The sequence below is a fragment of the Lithobates pipiens genome, unplaced genomic scaffold, assembly GCF_037356315.1.
Source record: "Lithobates pipiens isolate NorthernLeopardFrog02 unplaced genomic scaffold, aLitPip1_a1.2 Scaffold_13, whole genome shotgun sequence".
In the NCBI taxonomy this organism is placed as follows: Eukaryota; Metazoa; Chordata; class Amphibia; order Anura; family Ranidae; genus Lithobates; species Lithobates pipiens.
Window position 1 is genome coordinate 121287832 of NW_027507718.1, and position 19362 is coordinate 121307193.

General features: G+C 40.5%; 1 protein-coding gene across 1 annotated transcript in view; it reads left to right on the top strand.

The window, feature by feature from the left end:
- The window catches only part of HOMER3 (homer scaffold protein 3), a 277523-nt gene extending 266452 nt beyond the window's left edge, over positions 1-11071 (top strand). Inside the window, exon 9 of the mRNA XM_077475475.1 lies at positions 5100-11071. Within this exon, the coding sequence (XP_077331601.1) occupies positions 5100-5288 (189 nt within the window). The 3' untranslated portion in view covers positions 5289-11071. The remainder of the gene's footprint in view (positions 1-5099) is intronic.
- The last annotated feature ends 8291 nt before the right edge of the window (positions 11072-19362 follow it).

Below are 19362 nucleotides of genomic sequence, written 5' to 3' on the forward strand. Positions count from 1 at the left end.
CATGATAAAAATTATTATTTTTATTCAATATGACAATAATAAAATGACAAAAAAAGTATTCAAGGTAACATGCAATTCATACAACAGTGCAGCCACTTCCGCTCTACGTGTTTCACCCAAAGGAGCTTCCTCCAGAGGATTAAGAGTGCTGCATATAGTTGAGTTGATTATAGGTGAAAAAGATAAACATTAATAAATGTTTACAATAAGTATTATGTCAATGTTATTACAATTAAGTTAAAGTGGAGGGCCACCCTGAAAAAAAATACATTAAAAATTAGAAAAAAATCAGAAAAAAGAAAAAATGAAAAAAATTTTTTTTTTAAACTCACCAGAAATGCCTGTTGTTAGGCACATCGTCTTAATCTGCCTCTTCCTCCTCCTAGGGAGAAGACAAAGGAAAGAATCACCTAAAATATAGGTATTTGAGTACCTCTAATTAGTTACATATAGATCAGGTTATCCATGTGTGAAAAATTTGCCTTGATTCAAATTCAAAAGAATGACCAATTAGTTCCCCTTTTAACCTTTAAAGAGAGTATTCAGCTGCTGAGATTGGGAAGATAGAAAACCTATATGTTTTTGTTCCACACTGGGCCTTCCTCCTTCTTAGGAAATACCATCTAAGATCCCTTCTACTGTGTGGGCATATTTAATAAATCACTGTACAGGAATCAGCCAGAGAAATCCTAAAGAGAGAAAAAGGATGTATGTTGTCTCATTAGGAGTGACGTTGCAAGGGTTGAGATGGGACCTCTATGTCAACCAAATGGAGAGGAGATCAAGTACCTATCCCACCATGAATGTGAGGCAGATAACAAAAAAAGGAAATGGTGACCAACAATGTCCTTCTAATATGATTCAAAACATAGTTAATATAGTTCATTACTTACAAATCCTGGGAAGAAGTCAAAAAATGATGTGAAGGTGGAGAGGGGCAAAAACCTCTCTTACAAGCCCTCTGTCAGTGAATGGTGGCTGCATCCCATGATTTATCTTCCCTACGTCCCGGGGGCATCTGACATCACCAGCGGAGTGTGGACATCTATTTGGGGAAGTTTTTTTATGTCACCTGATATCCTTCTTCTGTTCGGTTCTTTAAAACTATGTAAAATCTCTGTCATTGATGCTGCTACTTGTCTTCACCTCTCATTCTCCGGAAGGGTATCACTGCATTCCGGTTGTTCCTAAAACATTTTATACTGTCTGCATGTTCTGTTAAGTTACCATTTCTATTTCAATATGTTTATTGGAAATTTAAGTAGACAAGAAAACAGAATGCGCTCAATGGACGCCCACGCAGGGGCTACAAAGCATGAACATAATTCCAAAGAGCAAAACACCACAATATATGGACTGGATAATACAGGTAGAGGATGGTATCAGGACTAGCTGCAATACAAATAATCATAACCCCCTAGCAAACTCTGGGGTAAGAAGCCCTTCACCCGCTACCTCCACCATGGGGGGGCAACGGTAAGTGTTAGAAAAGAGAGAGAGACTACAGAAAAGAATGAAAAAAAGTGGAGAGACTAGAGAAAGGAGACAAAAGACAAGAGGGAGGGGGAAAAAGAAAAGGAGAAAGAGAAGGGGGGAGGGGGGGAGGGCGTCCCAGCAAGGTAGGTCAGACCAGGCCCAGGCATGCTGTTTGGAGCGTAGGGAATTCATATGAAATACACGGCTCCCAGATTTTTAGAAATTTACCGTGCGAGTCATGTACGATGCTGGACATGCGTTCTTGCAGTAGCATAGCAGTCATGTGTGTCTTTTCCCCATGGAAATCCACCCGTTGGGTCTTCCAGGCCTAGGCAATGGTCTGCTTAGCTGCTATAAAAAGATAGGTAGCCAGCTTCTGTTGAAGACCCTCACAAACCAGGTATCGGACAGTGGAGAAGAGCTAGCTTGGCATCCCTTCGTATTGTCAAGTGGAAGAGTGTCTGCAGCAAACCAAAGATTCTTGACCAGAACCCCACTAGCCTCGGGCAGGACCACCAGGTGTGAATAACACCCCCTCGTTGTCCAAAATTGCGAAAGCACCTGTCAGAGCTTCCAGGGAGTTAAGTTACCATTTCATTGTAGCTGTACCACACCTTTAAATAAAACATGTAAAAAAAAAAAAAAAAGTCTGTTTATCCCCCCTCCCCCCCCCCTCTTTACTTACCTAAGCACATTCTCAATCCAGCACTATACCCAAGTGACCCTCTCTGCTGTCATTCTCCTCATTAGACATGGTGGCAGCAGCAAGAACCATTGGCTTCTGCTGCTGTCAATTGCAGCCAATGAGCAGAGAGCTGGGGGTAAGGACGAGCCTTGTTGTGTGTCAATGGAAGCACAGATAGCAGCTCTGGACTGAGCCCGCGCAAGTTACCCCTCAGGGAGCAGCATGCTATGGGGGCATATAGCAGGGGAGAGGAGCCAGGACACCAGAACAGGAGATGGAGGTCTGCCCTGTGCAAAACTATTGCACAGAGCAGGTACGTATAACATTTTTTTTTTTTTAACAAAAGAAACAAGTTTACAATAACTTTAATATGAGTTTCCTTACTCCATGGTTTGTTGCACCACCACCAGAGAGGTGTATTATCTTTTGAATTGCATTTGAATTACAGTGCATGCGGTACCCCATTCATGCTGCGATTCACGGTCTTGGATTTCTGAAGGTAGAGTTCACTTAGGAAAACATGGATTATATTTATTGTAACCCAGGAAGATACAGTGGTGGCAAAAATTGTAAACAGTGCAAACCCTACTGGACAATCACGATTTTTATTCTGGGGGCCAACCAAATGACAGTAACTGCAATAAATCTTGTGAGAATTCAAGGAAAGTCAGTTTTGCTGTTTGTTCTGTAGAAGAAAGACTTTTAGTGGTGTAAATGAAGCATACCCTGTTTCCCAAAAATAAGACCTAGCGTGAATGTCGGTGATGGCTGCAATACAAGCTCTACCCTGAAAATAAGACCTACAAGGACTTTAACTAGTGCTTATTTGGGGGGTAGGGCTTATATTGCAGCCATCACCGACAATCACGCTAGGTCTTATTTTCGGGGAAACAGAGTAGTTGTATATTGTATGAATATTGTTAGTATTTCTTTCAATTTAACGTGTAGATAATACTGTATGTTGCTTTCAAGTGCTATACTGTGAAGATGCCTGCAGCTACAGGCATCATCCCAGTATTGTTTTTTACAGGAGGCAATCAGCTTTTATATAAAAGCCATCCAAGTGGCTAATTAGCCACTGTATTGCTTTTACAGGAGGCGAGAGGCCACTCACACTGGTGCGTCTCTGGGATCTCCGCCCCACTAGATGTTATGCAAGGTATCTATTTACTTGGCGTAACATCATCTATTATGTTTTACCCAAAAAATTGGGCATTATATTGTTTGTGTGCATTAATATTCACGAAAGTGAATTTTTTTTTCCTACTATATATACCCTTAAGAATATGGTACGAATGCTACGGTTACATCTGTCATCAACAATTCTGCTTGTATTGATGACTTATGCCACGTAGACACGCGATCGGAAATTCCGACAACAAAATCCATGGATTTTTTTACCACAGATGTTGGCTCAAACTTGTCTTGCATACACACGTTCACACAAAGTTGGTCGGAAATTGCGAACGTCAATAATGCTGTGACGAACAACACGTACGACGAGTTCAATAGCCAGTGTGCCTCTTCTGCTTGATTCCGAGCATGTGTGAAACTTTGTGCGTCAGAATTGTGTACACACGATCAGAATTTCCGACAACAGATTTTGTTGTCGGAAAATTTGAGATCGAGATCTCAAATTTTGTGTGACAGAAATTCCGATGGAAAATGTCTGATTGAGCCTACACACGGTCGGAATTTCCGTCAAAAAGCTCCCATCGAATATTTTCCATCGCAAAATCCGACCATGTGTACGGGGCATAAGAGGGTAGCCCTCTGTTGTTCTTTCCTTCATATATACAATAAATATATATTTGCCTCTAAAGTAATTGTTTTAAAAAAAATAATTCTTTTGAAAAGCAGCTGTACAAATACCATGTATTACAACACTAAAGAAATGACACTTTGCTACAATGTAAAGTAGTGAGTGTACAGCTTGTATAACAGTGTATATTTGCTATCCCCTCAAAACTGCTGGCAACAAAAGTGAGTACACCCTAAGTGAAAATGTCCAAATTGGTCATTATTAGCCATTTTCCCTCCCTGGTGTCATGTGACTTGTTAGTATTACAAGGTCTTACAGGGCCCGCCATGGTTGACCAAAGAAGTTGAGTGCACATGCTAAGCATCATATCCAGATGTTGTATTTGGGAAATAGACATATGAGTGCTGCAGAGGTTGAAGGGGTGGGGGCTCAGCCTGTCAGTGCTCAGACCATACGCTGCACACTGCATCAAATCGGTATGCATGGCTGTCATCCCAGAAGAAAGTCTCTTCTAAAGATGTTGCACAAGAATGCCCACAGTTTGCTAAATGCAAGCAGACTAAGGACATGGATTACTGGAACCATGTCCTGTGGTCGGATGAGACCAAGATAAACTTATTTGGTTCAGATGGTTTCAAACGTGTGTGGTGGCAACCAGATGTGGAGTACAAGGACAAGTGTGTCTTGCTTAATCAAGCATGGTAGTGTCATTGTCTGGGGCTGCATGTGTGCGGCTGGCACTGGGGAGCTATAGTTCATTGAAGACCATGAATGCCAACATATACTGTGACATACTGAAGCAAAGCATGATTCCCTTTGTTTGAAGACTGGGCCGCAGGGCAGTATTCCAACATAATGACCCCAAACACACCTCCAAGATGATCACTGCTTTACTAAAGAAGCTGAGGGTAAAGGTGATGGACTGGACAAGCATGTCTTCAGATCATAACATTTCTTATAAGCCCGCAAACTTGCAAAACATTAAAATTTCCAAAAGTGTGCATCATTTTTGCCACCACTGTATGCATGTTTGTATAGTACTAGGATTGCCCCATTCACAATAAAGTTGAAACAATATTATGATGCGATCAGCCCTGTTTTGCAGTCCAACCTCACAGAAAAAGTCAGGTATTCTGCACTACCATCTAATCTCCATTTTATTGTCTGTTTTGGCAGGAGTTGGAAGATCGAAACCAGGACCTGGAGAAAGAGCTGCAGAAGGCAGAGCAAAGCCTGAAAGAAACGCATATGGAAAGGGACAGGATACGAGAAGAGATCAGCCGAGCAGGAGATGAGCTGGATGTAAAGATCTGTCAGCTCAATGAGTTGCGTTTGGGACTCTCCCAACTCCTAGAAAGCAATTAAGTTTTTGGAAAGGGTTGGTGCTGAGATATGTTGATAATGATTGTATGCCTAATGTAATTTAGGGCAACATTAGCTTTGTTCCTGGGAGCTAAACAAAAGAGACAGGTGAGCCTGGATTGCTGGAGTTCAACTATAGCCGCTTCATTCTGTTTACTGGCTAAATGCCTGTAAATCATTTTGGTGTTCTAGCCCAGGCAGCTGTAGATGTAGGAATAACAGATCACCTGCTTAGCCAGGACGAGCATACTTAGTTGCTCTTATTTGTAATAATTACACTGCAAAAATAATATAATTTTTTTTTTCATCTGCAATTTCTATCAATTTTAAACCAGGAACAAAAGCCATGAAACAAAACCAGAATGAACTGCACCACATGAGGGGTATGTCTATGTAAACTACTCAGTTCCCTTCTATGAGGTACAGGATACTCCATGTAACCCATCTCCAGTTCAATTCCCAGACCAGCTTTCCAAGGACAGGTGCAGCAAAACCCTCCCTGTGAAATCTGGGACCAGCTATCTAAATGCCTTAATTAATGATTGGACTGTTATTATCTTCTCAGAAGAGACATTTACCTGTTAAAAAAAAAAATGTTTAGGATAAGTACTTCATATTAGATATGAAGAATGGTACTGCAGCTGGCTGAGACTAGTGTGCAATAACTCTCACTGCCAAAGTTAATCCTTCTTAGAGGTATGAAAAGCCATGTGGACAGCAAATTAAAAACTGAGAAAGGGGCCCTTGGCCAGTAGAGGGAAGGTACATTCCCTGTTTAATTGAATATGTATCAATATGTATCAAAGATCAGGGTTAGTGGATAAGAATGACCAGTGAAATATACATTCTTTTATTGATGGCCCATTGCAGTGTTGTGTGGTAATATAATGGAATAAGAGAATAAATTAGGGAGCCATCATTTACAAAAGCATTTGCATTGCATTTTCTAACGTCTTGCAGTTGGTTCTTTAAGTACTGTTGGCTCACTGCTTGTCACTCACATGCTGTTTTCAGCGACTGTAGCCAAAAACTCCCCACAGCCTGAAATGCCACAAATAAGTGCATACATTATTTTCTAGAGTAATGCTTCTTAATATTATTTCCTATCAGGAACAGTCTGGCAACTTTCCTAAAGTCTTAATGACTCCCTATGCTATACAGATTATTTTAAACTTTTTAATGGTAGAAGATTAAAGCCCAATTAAGCTTTTAGTTAAAATTAGCTATATGTATTTCAGGTGAATCACAACAAAAGGTGCACTGTCTTACACAGTTTGTCTTCTAAAGCAGCTACAACTAAAGTAGAAATGCCTGTCACCTGTCTCCTGCCAGCAGTGCTAAGTCTCTGGTTGGAGAACTCTAACTCAGCAGGGGGCATGTCAGACCTCAGGAGTGCGCTATGTGCAGGACTCTGGAGTGTGCTGTGTACAGGGCACACAAACTCAGGATTGCGCAACGTACAGGGGGCAGGACCCAGGATTGAGCTATGTACTGGGTGCAGGACTCTGGAGTGGGCTATGTACAGGGGGCAGGGTACAGAAGTGCACTGTATACATGGCGCAAGGCTCAGGAGGGTGCTACATACAGGATGCAGAGTTCAAAAAGTTTGCTGTGTACAGAGGGGCAGGGTTCACAAAGTACAGGGTGGAAGTCTCAAGAGTGCTCTATGTAGGCTTCACAAGCCAGAAGAGAGGACAGAGGGGCTGCTACAACTTACAGAGGGTGTGCAGTCTAGGCTTTTGAAGGAGCTGCTGTCGGGACAGAAGAGCTGTCATACACATTGCCCGCCCCCCTCCCTCCCTCTTGTAGAGATACTGCTGGGGATTGGTAGTGGACATCTTTCCAGCTATCTCATTCCAATTGACCAACACTGCTGCTGGTCAGTCGCTTCAATTGGTTTGGAGAGATGGGGTGGGCAGTGTCAGCAGCGCTGCCCGTCTGGGGCACTGTGACCCAGGAGCAGCTTTGTGTGCTGTGTGTTGAGGGTTAATATGACACCGAGCCACCTCGGCAGCCTGCAGTCATAGGTTCAGCTGCAGGGCTCAGATTCATCTCAGACAACTTTATGTGTGCAGTGTGGCTCAGCAGTGCACACACTGAACAGATGAATGATACGCCGCTAGTGTCACCCCTCTGACTGGTGTCACCCGGGTGCAGGCCGCACCCCCATAGTGACGCCCTTGTGCTTCCACACTCTGCAGCTTGCTCTCAAGAAAGACGCAGGCTTTTCTACTCAGGCTGTGACAGCTTTTTAAACACATCTATTTATGCACATGGGATGTATTTAGCTGACTAAAATTCAATTGGGCTTTAATGTATTGTAACAAATCAGAAGAAAAAAATATATATCACTGTATTAGCCATATTCCCACAGATGAGTTCTTGTAATAGAATCTGTTTTCTAACCCAACCTCTTTCTTGCCCTTCCTCTCTCCACTTACCTGGGTAAAAGCACCCAAATTTTCACTTGAGGGTAGTTTTGGGCTCACTCCTGCTTTTTAGCCCTGTCATTACTTCCAAGAGTAGCAGGGTATGGCTTGAGCATGACAGTGGTGCAGATTGCCTACATATAGATTGAACAAGCACATACAGTAGATTGCAGTCTGCACTTCATGTATTTGCATGAGGTTGGTGGACAGGGTGATTTCTGCTAATTAAGTTAGGCAGTGCAGCAATTTTAATTCAGCAGATTTGCCAAATTCACACATTGCAGCCAATGAGACCATGCCTGTAAAAAAAATAAACAGGCATTTAGGAGGCAGCAGTATCTTCTCCTGAACGCCTGAAAAACACCTCTGAAAAGTGTCCCATTCAACCTGACCTTTGAGAGGAGGGGGTGGGTGGGAAATATGCTTGGTAAATAAAGAGGTTTAGATTTGCAAGAATAACATGGCACCCACTGCTGCCGTGGTTCCATCCACCACCAGCTATGTCTCTAGAGGACACAAGTGTTGCTTGAGGAATTAAATTCTTATCAACTGGTCAAGTTACAACCCAAGTTCCTACAATATTTGTATAGCACTCTTTCTAGTCCTGTACTGATCAATGTTCATTATCAAAAAGGTACATGTGTCCTTGGAGGATCTTTTGACTGGTTTCTAGGATAATTATGTATGTTTACCCAGGTAAACTCTGCACAATAGCCTACAGGAGGAACAACAGGGTACTTTAGAAAACCTCATCATGTGGCCATTATTCCTCTCACTGTTAAGCTGTCACAAGCTATCACTAACAATTTGCCCCCTCCCCTGTTTATAGAACTACATTTCAAGTTCAGCTTAGACATATTTGCAGCTTTGTCACCAGCTCTGCAATCAAATGTGTTTGAGGAAATTGAGATTGTGCTTGCCTTTTCATTGCTTTAGCTTTTCAAGTGGTACTACCAGACAAAAAAGCTAGTATTGCACTGCTTCCTAATGTTTATTGTGCCCCTCCCAGGCACAATAAACCATGCTTGTGGTAAGATATCCCCCTTGAATACCACAGTCACCAAGTCCAAGTAACATCTTCTACACTGCCAATGTTCACAATGCCAGGAGGGGACATTGCCCAGATCACCGACACCTTTCACATTATAAAAACAACTTTATTGAGAAATTAAATGCAATGTACACACATATCATACAGTTTAATTCATAGGTTGTAAATAATCCAAGTGTTCAGTTCAACAGGACAGCAAAGGACAAAAATAAAAAGCAAGACTACAGGGGTAAATGCATTGAACACATACTTATACATTAATATATAACTAACAGATGCGTGCCAGGTCTAATGCCCGAATATGGAAACCTAATAGTGTATGAAAGGGATCTTCTAAGACACAAGTGGTGGGTTGTGCCAATGTTCTATCCCAGACCCCATTATATTTAGTAGGACATCTTCAATGTATGTAAATGAGCAAGCTTCACCTCTTGAACCCAAGGCTTAAATGTTGGTGGGGTTGCCTGCATCCAGGTCTACACAATCAATTTATGGGTTGTATATGGTGTTTCATGTAGAAATATGGTCATCACCGACACCTTTGATTTGACTGTACCCCCTGTTTTCCTGTATATTGGACTGGCAGCACCTCTTTTCAAAGCTGCTGATATCTGGTACTATATTTTATGATGTCTTTATATTGTGCAAGGCATCACCAGCATGCTGGGTCATAGCTTACACCCCCACCATACATCCGATTGCACACTTTAACATTACATTCTGGAAACATTATTGCCAAGCGCTGTTAAATGATACAATAAGAAAAACAAGAGTGGATAGCTCCAAAAAGATCACTTGGGCAGTGTATAACAAAAGGACAACATTCTTTCTATACACTAAGCATAAACCATTATTTTTTTCCTATCCATACCATCAGTTTATGATTAGTATATTTACAAAGCTCAGAAGAAAGCTTAAACAGGAAAACAAAAAGTAGTGAAAATGTGGACGGACACAGCCAAAATTATTTCATAGAATCTAAGAAGGACTTGGATTTAAGTTACAGACTTATCGCACTGTCAATATATAAGCTGCATACAGGCATTATTAAGCATCTACAGAGTTTTTTTTTATTCCTTCATGAACACTTTAAGTATATAGTACACAGTATGGCTAAAAGCATGTAGACACCTTTTCAAATCATTGAGTTCAGACGAGCTTGGTGCGGTGAAACTTCAACACCCTGTTCATAGCCTTGACCTCAACCTTATTAAACACCTTTAGGTTGAATTGGGGTGAGAGATGCAAACATCAGTACTCGACCTCAGAAATGCTCTTTTGGCTGATTGGGCACAAATTTCCAAATGCTCCGTAATCTTGGGTAAGGCCTTCCCAAAAGGAGTATAGGCAATTATAGCTGCACAGGTATACTCAACTCTATATTAATGACCATGGTTTTAGAATGAGATGTCCGATAAGCTCAAATAGGAGTGATGGTCAGTTGAACAAAAACATTTGGCTATATAGTGTATAGCCATAAAATTAAGTATTTCTAGACTTATTGCTACTTTTAATTCCAGTAGGCCTTTTTAAAGGAAAAGATTCAAAATATTGGTGGATCTCTTAGCAATTCTTAGTGTACAAATACAAATATTATGGGACAAACAAAACAGTCCAAGAACAGTGAACATACTTAAGTGCAGGGCTGCTTGCAAGTTCATGTAGAGCAATATATAATAAATACTAATACTGTGAGACTCGTGATCCTTGAGGATTGGAATTTTTCTGCCATTGTTCAGAGGTTTCTTGTGCAATCTCAAAAGCTTGTGCAGATTGAAATGCCATAAAAATTAATTTGCTGCTTATCCTGTGCAGAGGTAGTTGCTTGGGTGATATACTGGGGCACATGGGATGGATTGAAAGGAGAACATTAAAAAAGAGTGAGAACCGTAAGCCAAGTTCCATTTCATGTCCATGGTTCATGTGTACTAATAGCAGTTTTGCATTCCTTTAAAATCACTGAAAATCTGTGTACTAATACAAGGCTCCTTATTTCAGGCCTTATCTCAGGAATGCCATCTAAAATGATTACTGGGAAACAATATACACTGCAACATCTGTTAGCTGGTTCTGTAGATTATTACAGGGTTTAGCTTGCTTTCACTTACAGTTCAGGAACAAGAATACCAGTTAACATTGAGCCTTTTCTTATTTTCTTTTTTTTATAAAAGCACAACCCTTGTTTGCTACTTCCCTTATTTATACCTAAGGTATCTGTAGAACACAATGAGATTTCGTACATTTGGAACTGTTTAGACAATTTGAAGCTTTTCTCAAACTTAATAAAGCTTTGCAGCTTTCAACAACCAGTGTGTGCAGATTACATTCTTCTCAAAAAGAAATATACAATAGCTAAAAGAAAAGAGTTTGGGACTTTGAATGAAATGTACAATAGCTGCATGCAGAGAAACACAGGACAGCAGTTGCCAGGTCAATGCACCCTAAAATAATAATTTGTTCTTGATGTAGTCCCTGACTTTAAAAGCAATAATTTTAAACCAACTTTTGTTTGTCCCAGCACATTCTCATGCATCCATAATATAAATAAATGTAAAAAATCCAACATGTACATTGGGAACCCTTTTGGTCACAGCAGGTATACAGACCCTGGACTTCAGTATCTCAACAGTTGAGTCACTGATGGATATAAATATTGTCAAGCAGTTTACCTCTTCAGCAGCTAACAAAAACTGTAATTACAGGTTTGGGTGGAATGACCGCTTAAAGTAACTTTTTGGACTATAGAAGTTGGTTAGGAAGCCTGTACTTTTAAATGAAGAGAAGCGGCTTTCCTGCTGCTTAGCACTACTCCCATTCTGGTGAATTACACCCTGAAGTCTGCTGGGAAATTGACACTGCTCAGAGTGTTGATCTGGATCCCCTGCAGCTCCCACTGGTTTCTCCTACTGACATCATTACAGGACATGGTAGAGATGTGGGCGTAACCTTTGTTCCTTTTAGGTTAAGTACAAAAATATTATATCTAAAGGCGACTGGACACTGGTAAAAACTTTTGCTAGAGCTGACCCTAGAGTGTGCCCATGGAACCATGAGGAACCTGTCCTTAGGTCATTGCCCTATTTTTTTTTCTTTTAAGCCATTGATTTTTTTTTTCTTCATTTGACTCTTAATCAACATCTGACTTTTTATTGTGCTACCAAGCAGTCTTTAGATCAGTTACCCTCGGAGTGTACTTTGGGGACTGTATCCAGAACCCACTTTGTGTCGGCTGTAATGTTTGCTTTAGGTGCTGGATCCACGCATTAAACACTCATCTTGGCATGTGGTAAGTTCAATATGTGAAGTTAGCTGCAGGGTGCTGTACAGGTCCAGGACTATGGTCCATTTCTATGGTTTTCAGGCCCTGAAGACCCCTTCAGGGTAATGCCCATTGTGACAGGCAAAACCTGGACCTTATTATGGCTCAGCAGCGTGTATAAGGTAAGACAAATTTTCCCTGTATTTGGACTCTGATTCCAGCTAGATCCTTGGTCTGTTAAACATGCTTCTAAAGTAACATCTTCTGTGCATGCCTTTTGATGGTGTATTCCTTGAAACATTCATCAAGAAAGTTACTGTAGGTAAGATACGATTCCCTCTCTGACATGGTGGATCTCCATTCCTGCCCTGGAATTGAGGAAGCTGTTCATTCACAAGACCTGGAAGATGGACAAATGCGAGCCATAAAAGCTGAGGCAGAGTTTAAAACTCTTTAAATGCTCAGGAGACATGGTCCCCACAGGAGTCACAACTACCCATCAACATTCAAGAACTAAGAGCCATCAAGACTGTTTCTACAACATTGGACCTATCTTCTACAAGGTCACCCAGAGTATCAAATTATGTCAAAGCAGTGATCTACATAAATAATTAAGGGGCAGCAGTAGCCTGGCGACCCTGAGAGAAACAAGTCTATTATCATGGACAGACTCTTACATTCCAGCTCTCAATGGAGTTTACATTCTGGGAGGTGGATAATTGGCAGGCAGATTTTTCTACACCATCAATGCTTGGAACTGGGAAAATGGCCTCTGCACCACGAGAGCTTTCAAGACCCTTGTCAAATGTGGGGCAAACCAGATGTGGACATCCTAGCCTCCAGATTCAATAAGCTGAACAAATTCAAAAGACACTCAGACTTCTGGTGGCTAACCCTTGACCTCTTCCAAACAGGTCAGACTTACTAGCCCAAGGCTCGCTCTTCAACCCTACTTCTCAGTCACTGGCTTTAATTGCATGGTTGTTAAAACTTAAGTTCTAAAGGATAGGGACATATTTGGCTCAGTCATTTCCACTTTGCTCAAAGCTAGAAAACCCAACTCCCGCAAGATTTACTATTGCATTCTTTGCATGGTGGGAGCACAGAAGGCTTAACCCCAGGGAATGCTCTGTCACTCGTATTCTGGTCTTCCTTCAGTCTGGTCATGACCAACATCTGGCTCCAAGTACCCTCAAGGTACCATTTTCTGTATTATCCATCCTTTTCCAGAAACTCCTTGCCTGGCAATTTTTTTTTTTTGTTTACAGGGAGTTGCTCATATAATTCCCCCAATTCGATCTCCTATGGCAGTGATGGCGAACCTTGGCACCCCAGATGTTTTGGAACTACATTTCCCATGATGCTCTATTACAGTGCAGAGTGCATGAGCATCATGGGAAATGTAGTTCCAAAACATCTGGGGTGCCAAGGTTTGCCATCACTGTCCTGTGGTATCTCAAACTGGTACTCTGTTCTTCAGAGACCCACCTTTAAAGGATTAGAGACATTCCATTGGAAGACATCACCTTTAAGGTTGGCTTCTTATCTGCATGTTTCTGAGTTAGCAGCTGTCTCTTGCAAATAGCCTTTTCTTGTTTTGAACAAGGACAAGATGGTTTTGACATAATAATACTTCCTTTTTGCCTAAGGTGGTCTCCTCCCTTCCCCAAAACATGAGGCAATTGACCTACATTGCTTGGATGTGGTGCTGTAGGGGGTCTACCTGAAAGCTACAATCTATCTGTAAGACTGAATCCCTCTTTTTCTTGCCTGTGGTCCCTTGTAAAGCATACCCTGCCTCCAGCTCCACCATTGCCACGTGGATCTGACAGCCAAGGCCTTTCTGGGCCCTACACCCTTAACCACTTACGATAGCAAAATGACAGCTACACCGCGGTTGGCCAGTTCTGGGAGGGCATCATGACGTCTTCCATGATCGTGCTTACTGCTGCGAGCGGGCAGCACATTCTGTGATTGGGGTAAAGAGCCAATTATAGTGACTCTTTACCACGCAATTATCGGTGTCCAATCACAGCTGATCACGATATAAACACACTTGCCGTTTATTGCCATTCCTTGAGAGGAGAGAGCCAGTAACCGGCTAGTGTGAAAGGGGACATCTGCACTGATTATCAGGGCACTGATTAATCAGTGTCCTGATGATCAGTGCTGCCTATCAGTGCCACCTATTAGTGCCCAATAGTGCAGCCTCATCAACGCACATCAGTGAAGAAAAAAAATTACCTGTTTACAAAATTTTATAACAAAAGCTAAGAAACAGGTATTTTTTTTTCAAAATGTACTTTTTTAATTTGTTTAGCAAAAAATAAAAAACTCAGTGGTGATTAAATCCATCCAAAAGAAAGCTGTGTCTTAAATAAAAATAACAATGTCATATGGGTACAGTGTTGCATGACCAAGCAATTGTCATTTAAAGTGGGATACCAATGAAAGCTAAAAATTGGCCCGAGCAGGAAGGGAGTAAAAGTGCCCAGTAGGCAAGTGGTTAAGGAAAAGGTTCCTACCTTTTCCCATCAGATATGTTCGTATGTCCTGGGCTTTTCAGTATCAAGCATCTGTATCCTAAATCTGTATAGCCACCGCCTGGTGGTCTGTTCACAGGATTTCCAAGTTCTACCAGGTGGACTTTCAGGCCTCAAGGGGCTTTAAGCTGTTATCTTGAGTATCTTGTTTGTTTGTTTGTTTGTTTTAAACCCTTGTGTTTTTTGTGGGCCTATTGCTAGTTCTTTGTTGTCCACCCCTCAGTATTATTGCCTGGATATGTCCAATTGCCTAAGAAAACAAGTTCTATACTGTACAAATAAGAGAACAGAAAAGTTGACTTAGCTGTTAAATCCTCAACTTGGAGTACAGTAGAAGACACAGATTCCTACCCTCTGTGTATGTAATTACTTGCTTTAAAAAAAAAAAAAAGCTGTAGCCTTAGAGAGTGGCTGTTTTTTTTTTGCCAATGTCCATGCGCCTGAAGGCAGCAGTAAAAAAACAACAAAAAAAACGATTTATGAATACAAGTCCCGTTGTCCATTACTCTGGGTCAACTGTGAGTATAGGATTGTGTATATAGGATTGTATTAATTTTTTTTCCCTTCTATTGGTTGAACTGTATTGACTGGTGTTATTTTTTAACCAGACTAAATATGTAATTTACCTTTAAATTCCTTATCGTGCACTGAGGGACATGTGATATCATTTTTCATTCTTAAACATTTTGGATGTTTACAACTGAGGAGTGGGCAAAAGCCACTAAAAATGTGAAATCAAACTACAATGGGAGGAGAAGGAAACCAGCATCTGAACAAAGGATTTCTGGAGAAGAGTCAATCAATATAGGGAATGCCATTTTCAAGGGAATGAACCAGGAGGATTAATCCGCTACACCAGACCAAGACACTCCCAGAGGAGGAAACTAGAACCTGCAGGAGCAATGGGCAAAAGGTAAACACAGGGTTCTTTCTGACAGCAGGGACGTGCCATTTTTTTCTTCCTGCAAATTAGGGAGTAAAAAACAGCACATTGCTTAGTAAAATCAGCACACACTACACCTGCTAAACCTTTCTAGGTACACATTTAACCCCTTGATCATTCTAGATGTTAACCCCTTCCTAGCAGTGTCATTAGTACAGTGACAGTGCATAATATTAGCACTGATCACTGCATTAGTGTCCCTGGTTAGGTCAATGGCTGTTAGTCGGTTCCCTCCCAGCATCAGTTAGTGTCAGATATGTCTGCCGCACTATCACAGTTCCATTATAAGTTGCTGAACACCGCCATTAGTAGTATAAAAAAATGAATAAATAAAAGTTCCTATATATATATATATATATATATATATACATATATACACATATACACACACATATACACACACACACACATACACATTATATATATATATATATATATATATATATATATACACACACACATATACACATATACACACACCATAGTTTGCAGACGCTATAACGTTTTTGCAAATCAATCAATATTCACTTATTGGGATTGGGACATGTAGCAGAATACATTTTGGCCAAAATTTTGTCAGGTCACCTGAGACCAGGTGACAGATGCCCTCTGTAGGAATCGGAAGTGCAAAACGCTAAGATACTGGACCCTAGGACTGACTGCTGCAGATTGTACCCAGGGAGGTTCAGGAAGCAGGTCTACTGGATCATTAACACAGATCCCAGTTGGAGCTGGAGCATAAAACACACAAATATCCAGTCAACAGGTAAGATGTCATAAAACCTCACGGTCTCATACCCAACCACTATTGTCACGAACAGCAGTGCTAATTAGAACAATCAAACAACATACTCCTTAGTGAGTAGATATTCGCTGACTCTCAATTACAAAATGCAATTGATGTGCAAATTTATTACATACAAAATCGTAAATAAAATAATTCATTAACTCCACATCATCATAGCTGTATACACAAATAGTCCAAAAAACTAACGAAGGAATTCTACAGAATAAATTATTTAAGTTGGAATTTCTTCACCACCACCGTTTTTTCACACGTGAATTCCACACTTAGGAGGCTAGTGATCAGTGGAGGCCCCCTTATGGTAATACTCTTACCGAAATGTATCCTCATCGGCACTGGTTTTTGGCTATTTGTCTCCTCCCGTTTAATCCTGTTGCTACAGCTTCAGAACTTCCCCATGTTTGTTTGCACAAAAAGAATGGAACCATATATAGTGTAATTCCGTCAAACAAAAATTAAATTTATTGTAATAAACAGCAAAATAAAAACTCACAAACACAATTCTTCAATAGGCACAAAATACAAGACTCAGCGGGATTCTCAGGTTCTTTGCGGTTCACCACATTGCTCACCCAATCCCTTGGGAATTGCGTAGTCCTCACAAAAAACACTTCTCTGGTCTTGTCCACTATAGCTCACCACATCTCATACACTGTTACCCTGACGCGTTTCGTCTTTAAAAGGCATTATTTGAGGGTGTCGGTGTATGCATCTCCTTCCCCTATATATACACCATTACATTATCATAATTAATTTAATACCTAATTTGTATTAATTACCGGCGGTGTCCTAATTCGGAGTCCAGCTAACAACACCGCCATGTTTCCGATGTCATCCATTAGCGACGTGTGATCACGTGAACCCGTGTCAGGGTCACACGTGCGCTCACACGTCACCGGGTGGAAGTCGCAACTACTTCCGCCCTTCAATGTTCGATGCTCGACAACCCAATTACGCAGGCGCCGATGCGTTGCGTCGTTACCCACGCATACACATGACGTAGCCCCACTTCCTTTGTTATTCTCCCTCACAACTGAAGGGAACTCTAATGTGTCTTGGCGCATGCGTGTAATAGTGAGGGACGCCTGTCCCTTTGTCTCCACTGCGCATGGGGCCCTTCCGGGCTCTTCACCATCCCTGCTCATTCATTATCAACTCAACTCTAGGCCCAACCATGGGATATTCACTATGGGCCAAAAATTATCTTACTCTAAATCATTTATTCGCATTCCATTCTATATTCTTATCAGGGTGAACTACTCTATCAAATTACTAATACAATGAATTCATCTCAGCAAAATTAAAAATATGAAATTCAAAATTAAAGATTAAAAATTAAAAATACAAAAGGGGGACCAATTACTGCTCCAAGTGTCCCTCACACATTTATCCTATTCTCCATATTACAATAATTATAAAAATAAATACATATGAAAATAATACTAATAAATTCACTAGATATCTCTAGGAATCAAATTACTACCTACCCTATCTCAATCAACATCCTATTAATCATGATTGGTGACAATATATAAGAATTCTTCATACCGCCTCTATTCTCCAAATCAGATTAAAAATATATATACCCCATTCATGAATTTACACAAACGATATACATGACAATTATATATATATATATATATATATATATATATATATATATATATATATATATAGGAATGTGTATATATAAAAAATAAATAAAATACCTACTCTCGACAAGCACATCGAAAATGTGGAGCTGGAGGAACAGTACAAAAAGGTTGGGGGACTTAATACATTTCAATAATTAATAATAAAACAATTAACGTCCAATTCCACATTTAACCCATTATATCCACTGAGATTCTTTTTTTAAGATCTCTCTCACCATGTTTGAATCCCTCCAATTGGGCATTACTTTATCCACACCCCAAAATTTTAATAAGGAGGGGTCCTGATTATGGAATTTTTTGAAATGTAAAGAGACACTATGGTCCTTATACCCTATCTCTATATTGTACAGATGTTCAGATACCCGCTTTTTTAAGGTACGTTTTGTTCTTCCCACATACATGAGGCTGCATGGACATTGCAGAACATACACTACATGTGTCGTACTGCAAGTAATAAATTCCTTAATTGTAAAATTTTGATTATTCCCAGTTGACGTGAATTCAGTCAAACACCTGATGGGATGGGATATCTTTGCACATGTAGGACACCTCCTACAGGCAAAGAAACCCCCTTGCTCCCAAAAAGATGTGGGCCGCTTGGGGGGATTTAAAACTTTCCTCACTATCTTGTCCCCAAAATTTGGAGCTTTCCGATATATAAAAGAGGGTTTATCTGGTAAAACTTGACCTATATTTTTATCTAGACATAAAACGTGCCAATGATCTTTGAAGATTTTTTCTACATCTTTATATTGAGCGTGGAAATTAGAAATGAAACCCCATTCATGATTGGATGTAACAAATTTTGGTTTATCTTCAAGGCATTTAGTCCTAGAGAGGTTTCCTACTTCTGTGATTACCTTACTCCATTCCTCCTCTTTATAGCCCTTTTCTACAAAGCGGTTTTTGATAATTTCTGATTGGATTAAAAAATCCTCATTATCTGTACAATTTCTGCGTATCCGCATTATCTGCCCCTTAGGGATATTTCTCAACCATTGGGGATGGTGTCCGCTCAAAATAGGCAGATAGCTGTTCCGATCTGTTGATTTAAAATATACCTTAGTCACCAAATGTTCCCCTCATCTTATCATCTAAAAAATGTATATTCTCCTTACTAAATTCGTACTCCAGACGAATATTCTTAATATTCGAGTTTAGGTATCTAATAAACTCATGTAGCGAGGATTCAGAGCCCTCCCACACAAAAAACAGATCATCGATGAATCTTTTATAAAACCCTCACTATTACATGCATGTGCCAAGACACATTAGAGTTCCCTTCAGTTGTGAGGGAGAATAACAAAGGAAGTGGGGCTACGTCATGTGTATGTGTGTGTAACGACGCAACGCATCGGCACCTGCGTAATGGGGTTGTCGAGCATTGAACAT